General features: G+C 39.9%; 1 protein-coding gene across 4 annotated transcripts in view; it reads left to right on the forward strand.

Annotated features, from left to right (window-relative positions):
* ELF1 (E74 like ETS transcription factor 1) overlaps positions 1–22459 on the forward strand; it is an 87001-nt gene that overhangs the window by 47914 nt on the left and 16628 nt on the right. For all 4 annotated transcript variants that reach the window (XM_066176238.1, XM_066176241.1, XM_066176239.1 and 1 more), the window contains exons 2-5: positions 1000–1309; positions 9562–9736; positions 17892–17999; positions 18601–18765. In XM_066176238.1, coding sequence (XP_066032335.1) covers positions 1238–1309; positions 9562–9736; positions 17892–17999; positions 18601–18765 — 520 coding nt within the window. In that variant the 5' untranslated portion in view covers positions 1000–1237. The remainder of the gene's footprint in view (positions 1–999; positions 1310–9561; positions 9737–17891; positions 18000–18600; positions 18766–22459) is intronic.

The raw sequence follows: 22459 nt of genomic DNA on the forward strand, positions 1-22459 counted from the left end.
ATTGATTTAAATTCCTAGGCACCAACATACTCCTTGGACTCCTAATTTTAGACACCTGTTCCTGTTATTATTTTGAAATGGTAGATTTTTTAAATTAATGTCTGGGTCACTTGAGTTGTATATGAAGAGTTCTTTTTGTGCTTGCCTCTTTCCCCAGAGGTGTTGCAGCGACCTCTTGGTCAGCTCACCCTAACCGAGTTTACTTTTGGCACCGATGAGTAAGTAACAACACAGGAGCTGTGGGCACACATCCCTTCACTGAAGCTGTTTACATTCTCTAGTTGGGGATTTTTTTTTCTTTGTACTGTGCAGTTTTTTTGACGGCTCTAATTTGCCGTGACGTGGTCAGTGCTGTTTCCTTCCGGCTGCTTGCGAGCCTCTGGTAGAGATAAGGGTACGTTTACAGTGCATTTTTAACATGAAGCTGAAGATCTGCTTCATGTAGGAAGGCGGGTACTCTCTGGATTGTAGAAAGAATTTTTTTGTTGGTTTCATCATTTTGACATGGGGATTCAAGATCCAAGGCATTTTACTTGCAAAACAACAACTTTGTTAACTTTGAACTGTGTATGAAAAAGAAATGTGATGTACTTGGGATATCCTAGAGCTGAGTAGGTCGGTCTGAGTTTTGTATTTTTACTTTGAATAAACTGTGAAGATGAGAGGTACTAATGAATGTGTAAACTGCGTATCTGAATCAAATGAAAATATGGATTTTCTTTGTGTTAACTTTTGTAACTTTTCCTTAGTCTCATGCTTTTAATATGAAAGACTTTGAAACTGATGTCTTATTTCCTGAAACAGTTCTGTTTCAGGTAATGAAAGTTCTCATGCATTAATCAGTAAAAGCAATAACTTTGGAGACACCAAAGTGTCTGACTTGTTCTGACCCAGATAGAACAGTTTAATACCTGGAAACTTCATTGCAACTGCTACTCTTTTACATTACTAATGTAACAATTTTTTAATGATAATTTTTTTTAATTTTTCCCTCCACAGTGGTAAAGGCTATCAAGGTGGGAAGAACAACTCAGGAAAGGATTTGCCTTGGTTTGTTTTGCTTTGAGAAGAAAAGAACCCAGGAACACTGATGATCTAAGAAACAAAAACATTGATACTTGATTCATTTTGTGAACCTGCCTTTCTGCCCAGCTGGACCTCAGTGAAGCTCTCTGTTCTTTCACTTTCAAGAACATTTTTCTTTGTATGTGGAGCTGAGACCTGGGAATGCGTTATTATGGCAGCAGTTGTACAGCAGAATGAGCTTGTGTTTGAATTTGCCAGCAACGTCATGGAGGATGAGCAGCAGGTATGGGATGGTGTAAGAAACCATATTTGTCCAAGTTGGTGCTAACAGTGTTATGAAACATGAGGAAAAAATGTGGTGTAAAACACAAAAAGGAAATATTGAGGTCATTATTGTTGCGGCAGATCTTTGTGCTGTTTCAAAAGCTTCCTGTTGCTTCCTGTAACTTGCATGCACAGAGCAGAAATTGGTTTAAATGTTATAACCTCTGCAGTATTGCAGAGACATCCTCCTCCAAAAGTATTTTTCCTGTTTTGCTGATTTGTGCCAGTAGAATCCATGCATGTGTGATGTAGAATTCCTGAAATTATGTTTTTTTATAGTAGTTTCAACTCCTCTAGTGTGCTAGGATAAAATTCTGAGTGAAAGTAATGGTCGCACTGCAGGTGACTGGAAGGGGCAGTATGTACATCTGCTCGCTGTTATTTACAGATTGGTTTCTGAATTGTGCTACTGCATGCTGGTTATTCAAAAATAACCTTGAAAGTAATTTAAATTGGTTTCTTTTGTACTACAGGGAAAATATGTGTTTCAACCTGAATGGACTCTCAGTTAGGTGTTGATTATTTAAACCACATCCTGTGAGTCCTGAAGCTTCAGTGTAGGATTCTTATTTTAAAAATCATGTGGCTTCTCTATAGCTGGTGGTTAATATTAGAGCTTGCATTTATTAACAAGAAATGGGGTGTCTGAGCCTTTTTAAAAGGCTGAGTGCCATGACAAACTGTTCCTTTTTTGTTAATGTAAAAAGCATTTATTCTCCTCTCTTAAAAAAAAAAACAACTCTGCTTTTGGCTTTATAATCTTGTCTCTGGTTTTCTGTATGGCCTAATATCGGGCTGGATCACCGGCCTGTTTCTGCTGTCAGAGTCATGCGATCATTTCAATGAACTGAGTGTCTGAGTCTGTCTGAAGTGCTAACTCAGTTTTGGGTGGAATTAGTAATGTAACTTCCTTGCCTGTATTTTTCCAGAGCTTGTGGTAGCCTGGGGATTTAGATATGGGAATTGCACAAGCGTTGTCGAAAATGAGCCTTACTTATTACCTCTGCTGTTCATTACCTTGGTTGTTCATTGCTGGCTTTACTTTACAAGCCAATAGGAGAGGGGAGAATTGAGGTAGGGAGGGCTACTTCAATGTGGTTCCTGGGAAGGGTAGTGTAAGCAGATATGGTTTTGTCTCGTTTAGCTGTGCATTCTGCTCCTTGCAATTTCTTCAAATGCTCACCTGAGAAACTTGAAAAATACTAAAGAGTGCTCAACAGGACAGTAAAACCTTTCTAAACAGAGCTTTCTCCAGCTTCAGAGCAAACTCAACCTTGATGCTTATCTCATAACCCCACTGAATTCTACTCTAGATGAAGTCTAAGAAAAGATATCCTGTGGTATACCCTAAAGGTGGTGAAATCAGATGTGAAAGGCCGGAGATGGAGGGTGCATAGCAGGAAGTCCATTGCTGCAGTCAGATGCAAGCTTCTTTTAAATCACTGGGTTCACTTAGTTCAGATATCAAAGATGCAGGTAGCCAGCTAGCTGTCTGCCCGAAGGTAAATCTTAAATGCTCGATTGTAGGAGAGAAGTCCTGCACAGGCAAAGAGCTGGGTAACTGGAGGAAGGTTTAGTTTGGCCGAGGGCTCATAGGCATTAGCCCCAAAAGACTGCTTCTTGCTTATACTTGATTGACCTGCTTCTTACTACACAGGAGCTATTGCTACTCCTAAAGTTTCTAAATTCTTAGATTAGTTGTAGTTAGGGAGGGATAACACCATTTGTGTACTTTGCAAAATTTTAGCTCTGTAAGTGCTCTGTGTTGGGCATTTTTTTGGATCTTCATCGTATACAAAAGGTGTCATTTAACTCGTCTTTGGATAATTATTTTTACAATGCCCCCACAAACTGGTATTTTTAGAACTTTGGTACTTTTATTCTTGTTAGGTCTTTGCTTGCAGCTCTCTTGTGCCAAGAGCTCTTGGGGCATGGAACAGCTGTGGGGAGAGGTTCAGGGTCTAAGTGGCAACTATGCTCAGTATTTCAGGGAAGTCATAATTCATGGCTATTTTGTTTAATTTTTTTTTTTTTAAGTCTTGGTTAAACAACCATAAATTACGAACAGTCCATTTGCAAATGTAAGCATTCAGCATTCAGTGACAGATGCCAATGGGAGGGGCTCAATCACATGGACCCGTGTGAACGGGAAAGGCTTGCTCTTATCAGCTTTATCCTTTGCAGTTTAGAAAAGAATGATTTTAAAATTTTTTGTTATTCTTGGATCTTCTGTCAGTTGGGAGGGTTAATTTATCACACAGTAGATCTGTGATGAGGAAGAAATGTAGTGAAAATATCTTTTTAATTTTCAGAAGGGAGCAAGTGGCTTGGGTTAAGGGTACTGATAACCTCTCTGGCTTCTGCTATGTGTCAGAGATCTGATTGAAATAGGGAGTTTGCTTTTTTTTCCCCCCACTCTTTTCTGTGTTTTTGTTTTGTTTGGGTTTTTGTTGTTGTTGTTGTGAAACAGAGAGAGACTGCACACATAAAACTGGGCAGGAGTTCCTGCAGACTTTGGCTGAGTCAACGCCACTGCCTAAACCTGGTTCTATTCCTATCTGCAGCTTCTTCTCTCAATGCCTTTTCATTTAGTCCTTTGTGGACTTACAGCTAATGTGATATTTGATCAGGACATTCTTAATTTAAAAAGCTGAATAAAAGCAGCCACAGTGGCTAGACCCATAGTAGGAAGTTTTAAATGGGGCCAGGGAGAAGTTGAATCATTTCAACAATTAAATTGCTAGCATTGCTCCCAGCATGACTGCTCTGTGTCAGGCTGTGCTCTCTCAGGTGGCTCTGATGCTTGTAGTAACCTGTGCCTGAAGACCCCTTCTCGACCTCTGGCATTTGTTTCTCTCTTCCTTTCTTCTGATAAAGAGGGGTCTGAGACCTTAGGTTGAGCCATGACTTCTGCACCATCATCTCCTGCCTACATTTGCTCTTCCATGTTCCCTGATACTGCCATGGGCTTTCAGAAAGATTAAGCCACCTGGTCAAGATGAAGGTCTACATTTTTTTGGCAATTTCAAGCCTCTGCAGAAGGTTCCTCCCCCTTATCCACTTGCAGTTTTATGAAGACTTTAAGGAAAATATGAAATCTGTAGTGAGGTTGTCTTCCCAGAGAAGTGAGCATCATGTGTCTGCCTGCAGCATCCCTCTGTGCAATTTGGTCCCTTCTGAAATGCTGGCAGTGCGAACACCTTTAAAGTTGAGAAGCTGCCTCTGCACAGGGACTGTCAGCAAGGGAAAGCCACAGGCTGCTTTCTAGTGACTAGGGTCACTTCCCCTAGGTGTTTTATTTGTTCTTTTGTGGGGGAGGGTTCTTTTTTTTAATATAAATGGTCATCTGTATTGTGAATCTGAATACTGTTGTTTGTTTAAAAACAGTTGTTTTTTCCCTGAGGATACTTTCTCTCTTTTTTTTTTTTTTTTTTCCCCATGTACCTTTTCCCTTCTACTATCTATTGCATGTATTTCTTCCCACCCATCACTCGCACCAGTTATTCCACACCAGTTAAAAGCTAGTCATCTTATTCCTGGAACAAGTTGTCATCCTTAAAGGCTTGTAGTGTGAGAAGACAGTACCTCCAAAACAGAAGAAATCTCCTTCCTTATTTTCCATTTCCGTGGCCAGGATGGTGTTTTGATCTTCTGTCAGTTGGTGAAGGTTCATGAGACAATTTTCAGAGAAAAAAAGAAAGACCTTGTCAGCATGTCAAACATGCTAAAAGAATTAAAGAGCAGCAAGGAAGATTGCTGCTTTTAGCCCCTGGAGGAGGACTGGGTTCAGTTTTAAGGAGCTTATGGAGTATAACCAGTGCTTTCAGGGACCTGCTCACGGGTCTTTCCATGGACATCAGCATCTGTATGAAGTTTCTACTCCTCTGAATTAGTAAAGGTCAGTCTGCAGGGATTTGATGTCTAAGATTTGGGAAGATTTTAGCAGTAGCTTAACTGTTTTATGTGCCCAGCAGACATGGGAGATGGGTGGAAGCCAAGTCAAAGCTTTGCTGGAGTTAAGGTGTCAATTTTTACCTATATTTTGTATGAGAAACATGAAACAGAAGAAGTAGGAGAAATTTAAAAATACAGAAATTGTTCTTCTGTGTATCTCTGTATTGATTTCTTGAAAATCATTGCCAACACTTTAATTTGGGACTTTTTAAAAACTTCGGGATAGTTTGCACTCTTCCTTTTTGCTAGGGCATATAGAAGCATGTTTGTATTAGAAATAAATTATTTTGTGATCTTGCTATTAGAGAGGTAATTCAATTCATGTTAATTGAATTCCTACCTTGTAGTTATTAATTTAATGCTTTCCCTGTGTGCAATTCTCTTAACACGCCAGATTCAAAGGGCTCTTTTGCAGTTCCAAATGTGTACAGTAATTTTTGTGTCTTATAAAACAAGAGCTAGAGGAAGGTTTAGCTTGGCTCTCAACTGGGATTCAGGTGCTTTCAGTGAAATCAAAAACATTATAGAAGAACCACGGTGAGATTACTTCACAACAGTCATGTGTACATTTGTGTACATTAGTATTAGCTTTTAAAAGCAAATGAAAGGCTTGTTAATGAAGTTAACCGGTTGCAAATACTGTACAAAAAAGCAATGACCACTTCCACAAAAATGCATTTCAAATTAAATTTGTTTGCAGTTTTGTGAATGCTTTTCTCAATAGGAGCATATTAGAATTTGTTCTTTCCTTTCTTTTTCACAACCACGGCAGGAAGGGAAGTCCCTAAATTGTACCATTATAGGGTATGAGTTGGAAGAAATTATAACAATACTTTCAAAATTAAAGACAACAAAAGGTGATGTTTACTCTCATTCTTCCAGTTCAAAACCATGATTAAGTTAAAGAAAAGCACATTTCAAGTGTCTTACCATGACTGAATGCTTTTGTGTTCATCTCCATTCTTTTGAAACCGTAGTGAGTCAGCAGCTTCCTTGGGTAGTCTGGCACCAAGTTCAGGGGAAGAGGTATTGCCCTGCCATGGGGGTTTCTCTGCCTGCAGACAGACACAGCGACCATTATCAGAGTGTGTGTATGATGGATGTTTCTAGATTTGATCAAAATACAGTTTAACCCTGCAGAGCAGTTCAGATCTGATCGTATGGATCAAACCAAGTACTTCTGAACCGCATGAAGCAGCACAGTTCAGTACCAGAGGAAACGTTCTAGTCAGTAGTGAAGAAACATTTTAGAAACATGTGGATGTTTGGGCTTTTGTAACTAGGTTTCACAGCAAAGTGAATAGGTTGTAATATAAACAGGGCTTTGAGAAACTGATCTGAAAACACGTGACAATCGGTTGATTTTATCTGTGTTTCATTTGTTATTGTGTAACATTTTTCTACAATTTATCCTCTCAGAGGCCAAGCCAGTGCCATGAGCATCAGTCATTAGAGAAGGACAGTGCTGAGCCAAAGCAAGCAATTTTCTTCTCCAGAAGAAGCTAATGTAAGGCTTATCTTGAGCACAGGCAACTCGATCTGTGGCTGCAGACACTGCAGCTATTGAGCTGCTGGTGCACGGGCAGAAGCAGGGCGAGCGGAGCGTGCCTTGCTGCGCAGACGTGCTGGGGAGGAGGAAGCTGGCCACTAGCTGATGATGAGTGTGCAGGACACAGATGCCTACACCAGAAACGAGCACCCCAATGCCTCCCCCGTTTCACAGTCCATGCACAGAAATAGATGTTTGTAGGGCATGACTTCCTGTCGTAGCACGGGAGGCTAAAAGTGGGCAGGGAAATTGTGCCCTAGAAATACCATTTCTGGCTGTTGGCTGGGAAGGAAACTTGGGGTTCGTAACTCATGTCCAAGTGCCTGCACCACAGCTGTCTGTAACTTAAATCCCAAAAGTTATGTATCATGGCATAGTACTGAAACTGAGGTATTTAAACTATTTTTTAGAACATAATTGTGTCTCAGGAATGAGGCTGTAATGGACCATCTATCTTGTAGCTTATGGAATGTATTACTGAAAATAATTTTTTTAATGAATATAGTTTTTTGTTTTTCTTCTCTCTTTAGAGTGCTTTATCTTTTTTATTGATGTGGCTTTTATTTAATCAAATCTATTTGTTTATTCTTGTCTGGAAGCAAATAGAATCAAGGATGTTAGGGTCAGCAAACAAACAGGATGCAAAATGTGAACATGACTTTTTCTGAGGAGCAGTAGGCACCTCTTGGCCATCAAGGATTTCTGGTTTCTCAGCTCCAGCATGATACAGCATTGGTTAGAGGTGCCCACAAAGGTGTGGGCTAACAGCTGTTCCATTGCTTGACTTGACATACACCTGTCATCTGGTGATAAGATTGCACAAGAGGGCTTTAACTGCTCTGTACTTTGTTCATTTTTATTGATCTTCTACCATATTGCTGTTTTTGAAACATGATTCATAGAATAGGTCATTATTTGTTGGGTCTTCTTTTAAATTTTGGTTTTGTTGACTTTTCTTCTGTTTAGGAGACTTGTCTATGATAGAAATAAAATACTATTTTTGGTTTTTAGTTTTTTTTTTCCTGGTTGCCCTTTACCACAGTTTTTGCAGAGACATGTTTTACAAAACACAGAGCAATTTAAAGTGGTAATTACTGCCTTTTAAAACTTCAAATTGCATTTTCTACTTTCAGTGCTTACAATCCAGACTCTTCCCCAGGGGAGGCTTACTCCTGTAGTTGTTGTCTGGGTTGAGCAGATATCTCTGATACCATTTTCTGTCAGTGACAGTGTGCATAGTGGCAAGAGTGAGAGATGAGTAATTCTTAAACAAGGGCATAATCATGCAGTTGGTTTTTTCCCTTGGGTTTTTCTCTTCCTTCCAATAGCTGAAGGGAACCTACAGGGAAGATCGAGACTATTTACAAGAGCATATGGTGGCAGTACAGGTGGGAATGATTTCAAACTTAAAAGCCAGTAGGTTTAGATTAGATATTGGGAAAAAGCTCTTTACGGTGAGGGTGGAAGGATAGTGGAACAGGTTGCCCAGAAAAGTTGCAGATTTCCATCCCTGGAAGTGTTTAAGGCTAGCCTGGGTGGAACTTTGAGCAACCTGATGTTGTGGAAGGTGTCCCTGTCCATGGCAGGGGTATTGGAGCTAGATGATTTTAAGGTTTCTTCCAACCCAGGCCATTCTATGATTCTGTGATCTATACAAATGTGTGCTCTTCTGTGGAAGGTGGGACCAAATATACATATACTAATTTTCTCAGAAATATGTTTTAGCAACTTTTTAGGTTTTTTTCTTGTTTCTAAGCTTGACACATTCATAATTTTTGTTTTATTTTTGTAGTCAGGGAACCGTAGAGTTACACTAGACTTTCTTTGAACCTGTTCTGCTATCAATCTGCTATTACTTTCTTCAAATGACATTTTAAAATACTCACTTTGAAAAATACAGTGTCTGTAGTAGGTGTTATTTGCTGAAAACCTCTTCCTGTTGAGTGGTTGCCTTTTCAGAGAGTGTGCATCTTGTTATTATTGCTAGTCAGTTTGATTTTTGTTTCCCAGCTGCCTCTTTTCTTCTGTATCTGATGCAAAATGACTAATCAAGACCAAAGGGTTATGTCTAAAAGCAGACTTAGGAAGGAAAGTGGTGAGGGGGGTGTGGTGGGAGTAATATCAAATGACTAAAGCCATAAGAATTAGAGAGGGAATGTATTACAGCACTTACATCACCCTGTTACACCCCTTCCTTCTGTAGTAAGCATCCCCTAAAATAGTGATTTTCAAATAGTGTCTCATAGGAAATTTTGTGCCTGTGAGAGCTTTGTCCGCCCCTCACAGCCACAGAATTCCTTCACTCTCAGCTTGATGGGAAGAGCAAAAGGCAAAGGTATTTGTAGCAAGTTGCTCACCCAGGATTATTGCCAGCAAAGTTTAGCACTTACTGTGGTGTGCCGCTCCTCTGTATTGTCAGCTTTAATGATGCAAAACTATGTCATGCAAGTCTGGTGTTATGTACTGAAGTACAGTCAGTACAGTAGATACTGCAGGAATATTCAGCCTCTGGCTCCTGCTGGGACTCTTCTGCTCTCTGCTTTCAGGTGATAAAAATCATCTTGTCCTTCAGTACTCCCTCCTGACTGTTTAATATCCTGGTGGTTTAGTACAGGTCTGTTGAGTATTAGTCATTAAGTGGCCAGATTGGAGGCAGTCTAACTAATATTTTGTTGTTTGTTTTTTTTTTTTTTTCCTCCACCCTCCAGCTTGGTGATCCATCTATTTTCCCTGCTGTCATCGTGGAGCATGTTCCTAGTGCAGAGCTCCTACATAACTACTCTGGCTTAACCTGTGTGGATGAACCTAGTGACATGATCACTGAGAACTCTCTGGATGTTGCAGAAGAGCAAATCATAGAAGATGATGATATCACCCTCACAGGTTGGCAATAAAACCATCTCTGTGCCATGTCTTTGCACCAAGATGGCTGTGACAAAAAAACAACAGGGAGCAAAATGAATTGTGGTATTGAGTGCTGTTAATTCTGTACAAGACAGAGAAAATGCTATTAATATTGTTAGCAGGTGGCTTGCAATCCCAGTTGCACAGCTAATAGTAGTGAAGAGTTTCATCCATCAACAGTGATTAAGGCTGAGTCCTGCTCAAAGTACCAACAAGGCTTTTCTTTGTTCTTCATAGGTTTTGTTTGCTTTTACTTAATAGGTGGTACGTTCCTAAATAAACATATATACCAACAGGCAGGAATACGCAGCTTGAGTAGATGTGCTGCTTTTAACTTCTTGAGGGTATACAGTTATAAATTAAAATGTGCATGCTAGCGTGACTTACTGGTGTAAGTATACTCAGCATAGTATTAATTTTGGATCTCTAGTAATGATTCACACCTAAAATACAGATATTTTTTGTAAATTCTGTTAGAAAAGGTAGCCCTAAAGAACAAAGAATTCTCAAGAGAAAAGCTCAAAGATCTGTCGCATATTTTAAAAATAACCCCTCCCTGAATGTGTGTATTTGAAGTGCTTTTGCAGAAAAAGTCTCAAAGGTGGAGTAGATACTTCAGAGAAGTTTTCTTTCAGCCACTAGGCTCCACACCTGGACTGTCTCCAGGGAAGAAGAGAGCTTGCTGGTTTCACCCATACTTTTGACATTGTTTCCAAAAACATGCTCTGATACAATCTTTTACTATCAAAAGCAAAACAAGAACTCAACGTAACTTGACATGAGGAACAGTTTACAGAGTAAATTGACATGAGCTGTTCTCAGTAAATGGTTTTATCTCATGAATATGTCTCTTTTTTTTTTTTTTTCAGAGTAGTGAATTATCTGTGAACAGACTGTGACCGTACAAATAAGTTAGGTTATTATTCAAGAAGATTTTCCATACTCAAACAATATTTCATGTTGAGACCTCTTGCCAACTTGCTGTTCAGATTAATTATTCACACTACAACTGGCATTTCCCCAGTGTGTTACTTAAGCACCACTTAATGCGTCCGTGTGAATTTCATCGCAGATCATTTTTGTGAATCTATATTCACTGTAATACATTGTGTGTGAATTTTTACATGTATGAGTAATTGTGCAACTCCGCTTTTGTGAATACCCTTGTTAACTTTTTTTTTTTTTTTTTTTTTTTTTTTTTTTTTTTTTTTTTTGTTGCTGGTCACATGAGAAAGGTTTGCAAATTGCTGCCAGAAACTGAAAATATTTAATCCTTGTAACCGATGGTGTCCAAGGGTTTCTGGGATACTTTGGAGGCAGACAAGTACAGTATTGTTCCCATCATCCATTATAGTTCAAGAAATCTGGTTTTCTTTAAAGGCAAAGTCCTTAGAAATTGAGAGCTGCCACTTGGCAGAGATGATTGTTGTGAGGGAGGTGTTAACTAATTATCTGTTTCACAGTCTCCATCCTGTGCATGTTGTGGATTTCTTTAGAAGGGAAAGGGGATGAATGCAGGCTGAGCCGGGACCAGCACTGTGGCTGGAAAGCTCCTCCTCAGGACAAGGCGGGCAACGTTTTCGTTCATGGTAGCTTAGCCCCTGGTCTGTGGCAGGAAGCTATCCAGCCTGACTCTTGTGGGGCAGAATTTGGGGCCCAGGGCTGTGAAGGCGCCCCACAGGAGGAGACAAGAGGACACTGGGGAGGGAGGCCCTGTTACCTCCCTGCCCACTGCGGGCAGGCATTGACTGTGGCACAGCTGCCCAGTTGAACTGCGAGACTGCCGTGTGGAAGAGACCCCAGTTCAAGTACAGCTTTCTGTTGGCTGCCTCTGGAATGGGGCTAATCATAACTCAATTTTCTCACCTACTCTATTTTTCAGCTGCTTTTTTTCTTTACTCCCTTCTTTGAAGTTTCCTTCTTTATTTTGTTTGCTCTCAACAGTGAAATGTGTTGTTTTGCTCCTTGAAGTTAGTACTAGTCTTTTCAGTCACTTTCACGTTATGCCTTTGAGAGAGGATCAGACATCATAAAGACTGTACTAATTCCACATTAAAATATTTATAAGACTGAAGTTCACAGCAAAACAAAACTGAAACCACCATAATTTATGAGTAAACATTACTGAGCAATGACTGCTTAATATGAAGGATTTAGGTTTTTTCAATTTGCTAGTTTTTCAGGACTATTTTATGACTGTCATCCACTGGGCTTCTCTTTTCTCCTAGATTAACAGAAATTAGCAGTAGGCCTCATGAAACTGAAGCAATCAGTTTTTTGGGATCTATTTGCAGAATAGTGGATGCTGATGGTTTTTTTAATCTATAGGCTGTAGCTTCAGCCCTTCAAAAGAACAGCTGTCACATGTTGGTGATTACTTACTTGTCATATAAATTATAACCTGCAGAAAACTATAAGAACAGCATCTGTTGCACATGGAACCCTGCTCAGACATGGCCAGCAATCAGCTTTTTATCTATGTTTATGCTCATGCTGTAATTTTTTTTGTAATGAATAGGCAGACGTGCCTTATCACCCTCCTCTTTAAAAGCACTTTTCCCTGGAAGAACTGCGATGGCAATTTTCTGGTCAGTTTGTTGCCAGTCTTATGAGATTTTAAGTGATTACCCATCATGTAGTAAAGGGTGATTAACAAAATTAATTGGGACATTTGGCTTTGAATGAAGTTTTATCTCTAAAGGGAATATTGAAAGTTTTTTTTTTCAGAAAAATACAGGGGATAATGTTTTGTGCAGAACTCCAGGCCAACTTGACAGATGGTGCAATTTGCTACACTTTGTATGTCTTATTAATTTTGCTAGTTATGGATATAAGGTGCATGGGATGGAGAAACTAATTGAATTATGTAATTCCTGGAAACGTATTTTTTAAATTCTTGTTATAATTTTTTTTTATAACTTTGGCGTGTTTGGTGAGTTTAATTTATTTAAAACCACAGTTAATCAAAGTCTGCAATTTGGTGGTTCACCTGTTCTGGCATTGTTTTCATGGGATAAGGGTAGTGGCTGCACTGAGACAGTTTGAGGGGGGAGGGCATGAGAGAGCAGGGACAGAAAATTTGCATTTAGGTGTCCCGTGCCCTGGTCTGAGTAGGGAGCATAGAAGTGTGCATTTTCATATGTCGATAATGGTACTTATAACCAGTTTATTTTGCAACATTTTGAAGTTTGGTACCATTTGTCTAGTACATTTTGTGAAGCTCTAGCAGTCCTGCACAAACACAGCTTCTTTGGTGGTAATTTCTGATGTACAAAGAAATCCAAAGAAGTAGTTAGGTGGAAACTAAACTTCATAGTGTTAATCTGTGAGGATTGTGAGTTGATGACGTGCCAGTTACAAAAAAACAGGTTTTGGTTTCAGTTACTTTGTAAAGAAATAATTCACAGCTGCCTGTAGCTCTGGCAAAACCAGAGGGATTTTTTTTTTATATACCTCCTCAATGAGATAATTTTCTTTACAAATTGCAAAGCCTTATTTAAAAAAGAAAATGGTGACTTTCAGGTCTCCTGAAATACCTGTGTTTTTGAACTCAGTTTTCCAGTGTCAGATAACAATCAGCTAAGAGTGGATACAAAAAAAGTAACTGCTTAAATTTAACAGTCAGCTATTCTGCAAAAGAGGGGTCTCTCTATGTCTAATGGCTCTCTTTCTTCTTTTAGCAACTTTAGATTTCTTCTGACATTATTTTGAAGTTCTGCAGTCCCTGTTTTTGTCTCTAGTAAAACCAGCAGTGAATTTAAACACAGATGTGACTAGTGCAGCCTTTGTCTCAGCCTGGACAAGGACTTGTGTTGCCCACTCTCCAGAGCTTTCAGCCACCAGAGAAGCAATGGGAGTGGGATAGAATTGCCCGAAGTGGGGGGGGAAAAAAAAAATCAAAAAAGGCACTAGACAGGCATAGGGAAAGCAGGGCTGTGAACTGAGGTGGGGAACTTCCAACATGAGGCATAATTTCAGAGCAGAATGCTGTGTTTGGGAAAGCCTTGTGCTAATGCTGATTCATTGAGAACTTGGATTTGCAATAACTGGGCAGAATTTGGCATGCAGATACAGAGACTTATGTTTGTGGCTTGCTCAGATAACAAAAACTTGTACCCTGAGAAAAAACTGAAAATATTTTTAGGTGTGTTTTTCCCCCTCCCTTCACTTTTTCTTCCCCCTTTTTCCTTTCTTTCTTACCCATTTTTTCTTCCCTGCCTCTTTTCCCCTTTTTCATTTTTTTCTTCCCCCTCCCTCTTTCTTCCTTTTTTTAAAAAAGCTTCTGCCTATTTCAGATAGTTTGAAACCTGATATTTTGTAGAAATGACGCTCCGGGCTGCCCCATTTTTTCAGCTCTGACTTTGGCAAAGAGGAACAAATAAGCCATTTAATTCCAGTTCTTCTTAAACCTGGGACTGTATCATAACAGCCAGTGATTGGAATACCATTCTGCAGCATTACAGAAAAGCTAAAATAAGAGACACCTGCTTGCCTTTGCTAGCTGAGCTGATTATCCCTGAGCACTGTCTCATGTTGAAGGATGCAAATGAGCATCTTCCTGTTAAAAGGACAAAGAGGTGGTCCTCCACTTCTCCTGTGAGGTGCCCTACACATCATCTGTATTAGCTCTTTCGTTCTTGTAATTCAACTTGGTAACCCAGCAATACCCCCAAAACCTTTTCAGACATTTTATAAGTCTCAGTTGTCTCACTATGTGATCAAAAAAGTGTGAAGCCTGCCATGTGTTAAGTGCCAGAAGTCTGGATCATGAATCAGGGGCAGAGGTGGGAAGAAAAACCACAACCCTTTCAGCAACAGGGAAATATTTACTTGTCTTAAACCACTTTGTGAAGTCATCTTCTCGGAAGATACTTAAAGGGTGTTGGCAAGAGCAGTGGAGTGGTTAAGAAACTTAATTTTGCTATCCTGTGTTTGTGGATAGAAAGATAGTGCTGCTGCTGGTAGAGGAATACATCTGGTCCAGGTAGCTCTGCTGGCAAGCTGCAGATTGAGTTCAGGGTAGGAGCTAGACACAAGAGGCTGTGAAACTGCCAACCTTTGGGATAACAAAGAACACCAGGGCCAGGCAGGCAATGAACAGTGAGAGAGACTTTGGCCAGGAATTGCTGGTCTTTTTGGATAAGAAAGAAGAAGAAGAAGACAGGTGATAGCAGTGGCAATGGGTGGATGGACACAGAGAGGAAGAGGGAGATTTGCCTTCGGATGGACTCTGAGGTTTTAAAACGCAGGGGTTCCTTGGTTGGGGTCCTCCTTGGGGGCATCAGCTCGGGCTGTTTCTGCGTTACTGTGCCTTGAATAAATGGCTTTATGGAACGAGACATCTGGGACTCTGCCATGGGAAACCTGGGGTCAAACTGGTGAGGAAACCTGCTCTGACTGTGCTGTGGGTGTGTGGGGAGCCAAGGGGGACACGTTGGTCACAGGAGTCACCCATGGCAAAAGGGGCTTTGGCCCAGCAGTGGCAGTCTCTGGCCTTGGGATGTGACTGCCAGGGAGTCTGGTGAATGTCAGACTGGGAAGTTTCCTTAACATGCTTATATATTTTGTGAGCAGCAACTTATATTAATTTCTATGTTTACATTATTTATATGGCTATTTTAAGTTCCTTTCGTTAGTCTTGGATAGGGATGGTAAACTTGTAGCCATATGGTGTAACAATGATGTAAAACTGGTACCCTCTTCCTCACCTGCTGTTTTTCAGAGTGAAGAATTGTCTCTGCTCCATCACCTTAGTTACCTGAAAGCCAGCAAGTAGGTTTGGTCCTCCTGTAGCTCTCTCTTAGGAAAGAGCAGACAGCAGAACTCTCTTCTCCCTGTCTGCTGAACTGAGAACCTGGGGGTACCACTGCTGGCATTAAAATTTACGTGAGCCAGCCATGCTCCATGACTTAGGCTGAGCTGGATCATGGCAGGTGAACCTTCCTGTCCATTCAAACAATGTCAGAACTGAGAACAGCTGCTTTGGCAGTGCTGTGTGCATTTATTTATATTTGTATGATGTGACATCCTTCTTGAGGTCTTGATAATGGTGGTAGATGATATGGGAGGTTCTCATCCAGATAAAACTTGGAACCAGAAGCATCAAATCACCAGCACCCATCCAAGAGTGTACATGGCCGCAGACAGAATGGGATGTGCGTGTTCTGTCTCTTCCTGATGGCCAGGCATTCCCTAGGGATGCTGTGTGGCTCTTGAGGCTGAGATGCCCTGGGTCTGAGCTCATGAGCCTGTCAGCTGTCTGACAAAATTGTCAGCGATTTGCTGCCCTCTCTTGCTTCCAAGGTCAGGATGCCACTGTCTGAATGTCTTTGCCAGACAGAGGGTGGAGGTGGTCCTGTAGAAAACAGGGTGAGTTGCTGTGTGGATCAGGGGTTCCCAACACCTGTCTACTTTATTCTGTATTAGCCTGAGCCTCTTACACTAGGGCTTGAAGGAAAAATCCAGAAGGTAAGGAGGCTTCTGTAAATCACAGCTGGTGGAAGAGGTAGGGCTGATGCGTGGATGCCTGCACTCATCTTTGCCCTCTCATAATGTTACAATTGCTGAAGCTGTAAATATTTGGGATGAAATCAGGGGTGTTTGGTTGGTTTTTTAATTATGTAATTGCTTAGTGCTAATTGAACTGGTTGCTTTGTTGTTGCTGTGATATTTTAAGGTTAAAATATAGAAATTCTTGCATAAACTTCCTCCTTTTGTGTGCAGAAATATTCCAAGGTCATTACATTTTGTTTCAACATGTATGTTTGCTTGCACTATTAGTCAGTGTGGCTTTTTGGTTTGGTTTTGTTTTGTTTTTTAATGTGACTGCCCCACCCAAAATTCCTCAAAGATTAACAGAGAGAGAGGTGTAAAGCCTAGGAAAGTAACTGAGGTTTTTTGGTGTCCTAGAGAGGGGAATATTAATGCAGCTCATTTTATCATTCTGATAAATGCAAGTGGATTCACCAAAGTTGTATCAAATTTATGTCAAAGCATAAGGAAGCCCAGCCCAATCATTTCCATTCAACAAACAGTAATTTCTGAAAGGATGTGTTAAACAGTTTTAAATGCTTACAGTACCAGGAACTGCCATCTATGTTATTTTTCATGCTACAGTTTTTTTGAAAAAAATCATCTGGTAAAGTACTCTTCCAGTTAAACTAGTATTATCTTCTTGGAACAGCTGTTAATTTGCAAAATGATATTTTATTGGATTGTTTTGTTGTGTACCCCCTGGTGACCTTAACATGCACCTTAAGCATTATAACTAATGCTCAGGAGCTATGGGTTTATCTAATGGCTGCCCTCATAAAATTATTGAGGAATTATCTAGAAGTCAAAAGTTTTGAAAATCTTGCCAACTTTCTATATTACTTTTCATGTTTCATGTTTGCTTTCCAGTGTGCTCTTGGAGCCTGCACTGTTAGCCCTAGGTGTAATTCCCATGAATTTGAATGGTTTAGGATTCAGCTATACCCTTACATCACATGGTCTCTAATAGAACTTGTGGGATTTTTTCTTGTCTCTCCTCCAGGCTAAATGACTGGATAGTTTTGGTGGGCTTCTCTTATTTATAGAATTCACTTCTGTTCATAGAACCACAGAATTATTACGGCTGGAAAAGACCTCTCAGATCATCAAGTCCTACTGTAAACCCAGAACCACCCCTATGTTCACCATTAAACCATGTCTACAAGTGTCATATCCACATGTTTTTCTGTGGATAAGACATTGGAGTGCCATAAGAAGTTAGCAATATTGTGTTTTTAAATAATAATCTCTGGAATATTGCTTGTGGTAGGGATATTTCTTAGTTTCATGGGTGTTGTGTTTTACTGCATGTGCTTTAACCAGCAAAGAGAGGGGTTAGAAAGATGAGGCAGAAACAAAGGGTTTGTTTGGGGTGTTTTAATACATGCAATCTGAAAAATTTACCGTACTAAATAAATGAAATTATTGCAGTGTGCATTTTCTCCCCAGATAATCTGTTGCTACGCATCTAGTAGAAGACCATCTCTATCACTTTTTCTTTTTTTTTTTTCTTTTTTCTGGGAATGGAATAGGAATAAATATAATGTTAAGTTTTAAGTCTAATTTGTAGATTCTTAAGATTTTTTTTCTCCCTTGCTTTTAGTTGAAGCATCTTGTCAAAATGGAGATGAAACAATGGAAACAATTGAGGCTGCTGAAGCACTTCTTAATATGGACTCCCCTGACCCTATGTTGGATGAAAAAAGAATGAGTAAGTTTTTTTTTTTGAAAATCCAATCTGTATTTGCCAGGTTTATTTGTGAAAGGAGGAGGGATTCACTGCAGCATCGTTGCATGGAATTGGCAAGATTTTTTTATGATTTCCAGATAGCCTTTATGTACACAGTTTGAGTATCAGAAATCCAGTGTTGTTTGCAATGAAGGATTTCAGTGCCATGCCAGAGTTGAACAGGAAAGGAAAGGGTCAAAAATTAGAGAGGGAAAGTGTAAATGAAGTTGGATGGTTTAGATTGCAGTGTTTTGTTTGGTTGATATCTGTGTTGTCAGGATAAAAAAATATACGCTTATATTTACAGACTGCCTTAAATATGAATGTCAGCAGATAATTATCAGCAGATAATTGTGCTTTTTGTGAGGTGGGTTCTGTCATTAAATTGTTCTATTTTAGTAGTGCTTCTGCTTGTGTAAAATGTTGTCGGCACATATATTGAATTATAAACTAGTCTTCTCTTACTTGGAAGACTTAAGTGTCATAGTTTGATTTTTTTCTGTTTGAATTTTTGCTCTAAAGCCAGCTTTTTAAAGTCCCTCATGGCTGTGTGAAAATAGTCCTTTTGTCCCTTTCCCTTAAGCAACTATGTTTGGTGCATCTGAAGAGGAAGAAATGGTGCCTCCTATCACACACGTGTCAGTCACACTTGATGGGATCCCTGAGGTGGTGGAAGTTCACCAAGCCCCAGACCCTTATGCTGAGTCACCAGAGACTCCAGAATTTGAACAACCAAAGAAGAAAAAAGGTAAGATGCTCCTGGAGAACAGCAGTGTAGAACAGGAGAGTAGTGGGTGGCATGGTCACTTCCTTCTGGGTGTTTGGAACCCTTCTGGGTGTCAGGACAAAATAACTGAGTGGGCTCAGCCAGAAATGCAAGGAAAGCATTTTCTTTCTGCATAGTGTGAGCACATGTACAGGTGCTTAGACTAATGATGATGTAGAGGTAGCAATGATGGCTTATCCTATAGGAATCTCTGCTTGTTCTATTTGTAGTTTCTTCTTCAGAGCAGAATTGCAATATAAGCCATAGAGCTTTTGCTGCTGTGAATCTGCAAGTACTTTCATTAGCTCTTAGCTTCAACTGAAGATACTTGATCAGTTCAGGATATGGGATGAGAATGGGGAGGGATTTTTAGCTTTTCTTAAATATTATTGATTTTTTTATTAATAGCTTTATGCTATAGTGTTATCCCATTTGTAGTTGATTACATTTACATAGTGTAGTGATGTTCCACTGCAGTCATTGCTGTGCCAAAGAGTCATGAAGTGATGTTAGCCAGACATTCTGCTCCTGTTTTCCCACCTTCCTTCAGTGTGGACCCCATTAGAGGCTCTGAAACTGGCAGGAAAAGGAAGTCATGCTGTACATATAGATGTTAAATGGTCTTGCAACAAATGAATATAAAAATAAAACAAAGGAGTTTATGTTTCTGGAACTAATCCTAAAGCTCATCCTAGAGCATGAGGACTTTAACAGGTTCCCCTGTGTAATAGCCTTCCAGAATAAGGCTTCTGCTACCCTGCCATACTCCTGTGGAATAGGAGTGTGTTTTTGCCGCTACTTTTGCTGCCGATTCCAAATGTTGGGAACTGTTATGTGTGAGAGAGACCATATTGGCCTGTGAAGATCTTGGGGAAGCCTCCTGGGCCCCATGTGTGTCACAAGGTCTCATAGGGATGGGCGTGGGTCAGGAAGTCTCTGATTCCCCTGAGAAAGCTGAACTGAAACTGCTGTGGAGCAGAGCTTTACCAGCAGCTGCCCCAAAAGTGGTGCTGGGGAAGCTGCTGTGGCTGTGCACACTACTGTGAGATAACCAACTGTAAGAGGATTTTAGATTGAGGGGATTTTGTTTGTTCTTTTCTTCCCTTCTTCTTTTTAAATGTTGACTGCTGTGTGGGTCAAAACAAGGAGCTGCTGTCTGCCAGACATTTAACCTCTTTGGTTTGGTGCTTTCATACTCTTTTGTATTGCGCTTCTGCTTACTCCCACTCCTTCCTCCTCCCTAGCTGTAGGTTAGAAAACCAGTTGCTTCACAGAAAATGTGTATTTGTCTTAGAAAAACAAAAGCTAGAAAAGATGCATCAGCTTAGTGTTTCATTAAGTACTAGTTCTCAGTGAACTTGAGGCTTTGTGAAGTAGATGGTATGGTCTGAGTGATGTAGAAGTGTTATTTCAAAATGTCTGGGGATTTGTAAAGCATTGTTGTACAACAATTGCTGCAAAATGTTACTAAGTTTGTAGTGCACTTTAGGATAATGTGCAGTGTGTGGGTGGGATTCTTTTGGGGTTTTGTTTGTTTGTTTGTTGCAGGGGTTTTTTTTAAGTACATTCTTTTTCCTTTCCTTTGGTCAGTTTTGAAGCATGGCAAAGGATGGTGATCATTTTTCCCTGTCCACATCACTCATGATTTTATAGGGTTTTTATAGATTTTATCGACTTCATTTCTAGACTTCTGACATATATAAGGCATTAGCTAAACTTAGAGGGATTCACAGTGCAGAGCATTGCCAGCTAACTGTGCCAGAATGGCACTGCCAAGTAGAGCTCCTCCAAGAGAATGTTCGCCAGAAGCAATGTGGTGGTTTCACTTCCTTTCTTTTTGGGCTTATTGCTGCAGCACAAGAGCTGTATCCACCCATTTACTCAACTCCAAACCCGAGTTCAGCGTGATGTTTGTACTCATGAATGTCTGAGCACTGAACTGCTCAGCTATGGATCAGAAAGACAGGAAAAACAAAGGGATGTCAGCCAAAGAAACATGGAAATTTGCTATATTTATACCTTCAGTTCTGTGTTTGCTGTGGAGGATATCTGGCAGCAGGTAGTCACAAAAGTTATGTACATCATGTTTTAGATATATGTCATTTATTTTGTTTGTACATACATTTTTTTTAAACAAAACTCACTGAAAATAGTGCAAGAAAATGGATTAAACATTTTCTGGTGTGGTATAAAATATTTAATCTGGATGAAAATTTCACTGTCTAATGTCACTTTGATTTGTAGCATGAATTTCTAACCTGAAGTGTTTTACAGCCATGGAAATAGGAAAGTGAAAATACCAATTGTAAATCCAATTAGCTATCCAAAATTATGGTAGGCCCACATAAGGCTTAGCTCTTGCACAAGTTTTATCCTTCCTCTTTGTAAAATTCTCTCCTAAAAAGGAATTTAGTGATGTACTCTGAAAAATAACAAATTCATGCTCTATTGGAGCAAAGGAGGAAGCATGCTGGTGCTTAATGTGCTTTTAAAAAACATCTTCTTTTAAATAAAGGAAACATATCTGATGTGTTTCTGTTAACTGTTCTTTTGATGGTATCAGTCAGTGCCTGGAGAGATTATAGCTCACAGTGTAGTCTAAAACTATCCAAATAAAGTATCTCTAGCCCAGATATGCTGCAGTAACAGCAATACATTTCTGTAAACAAGTTTCACATCCTTCACTGGTTTCTAATTTTGGATGGGCTTCTTATAGAGTCCTGAAGTAGTCTAGGCTGAAGAAAGAGAGCCTAGAATTGCTCTTGCAGTCATGTTCATATGTAGTAGCCTAGGTTATCTCTAATCAGAAGTGCATAAATTATATGGGATCGGTACTTAAGTTTCCTGAAGCTGACTGGGAGTAGTTCAGTCCTGACCTAATTGAGCTCTTATCCACTTCGTTTCCTTTTAAGAACTGAACTCATTTAGACATAATGTCTAAATTAGTGTTATCAAAATAACATTCCCTACTCCTTAATGGCTACATTTACACCTGCTCAAGAGGGGAAATGAGACAACAGAATCCTTCCCACAGCTCTAACGGGGAAAGCAGTTAGCCAAAGTTACCCTGAGGGACTTCTTGTGTGTCAGAAGCTCATCCATGTGAGTGACTTCATCTAGGACATTTTAGGTAAAACAGACATTTCTGCAACCTGCAGTGGTGAGTGGAGAGAAGCTGCTGAAAATGTACTCCAGTTGTTCTTTATCCTTTCATATCATGATATATGAAGAAAACAATGTTGTAGGTTTTCCTCCCTCCTGCCTTCTTTCAAATCAATAACCACCTTACTGGCCAAAACAGTGGGTGTCATTTTTGTCCCATTCTCAGTCATGAATCCTGTCAGGATGAAAGCAAGAAAATTAGAGGACTCCTAATTAGTTTACTCACTATAGCTCAGTGAACTAGCTATCCCATGCCACTCCTCCCCCATGCACTGTCAAAAGACCCCCCAAAATACAAAGATGTACTCAGCAAGACTGCTAATGTCAAAAAGTGAGTGCTTAAGCCAAAGTTTCTTATGATTTCTCTGTAGATGCTGGAAGTTTAAGATGAAGGAAATATCGCAGGCTGGCACTGAGCTGTTTTGGGGTTTTTTCAGAGCTAGTGAAAAACCCTTTCTCACTCTGCAGCAGAGCTGTTTCCTTACTAAAACAGCCCCTCAAAACAAAACCGAAA

The sequence above is a fragment of the Chamaea fasciata genome, unplaced genomic scaffold, assembly GCF_029207755.1.
Source record: "Chamaea fasciata isolate MVZ Bird 193981 ecotype frontalis unplaced genomic scaffold, bChaFas1.0.hap1 SCAF_2, whole genome shotgun sequence".
Lineage (NCBI taxonomy): Eukaryota > Metazoa > Chordata > Aves > Passeriformes > Sylviidae > Chamaea > Chamaea fasciata.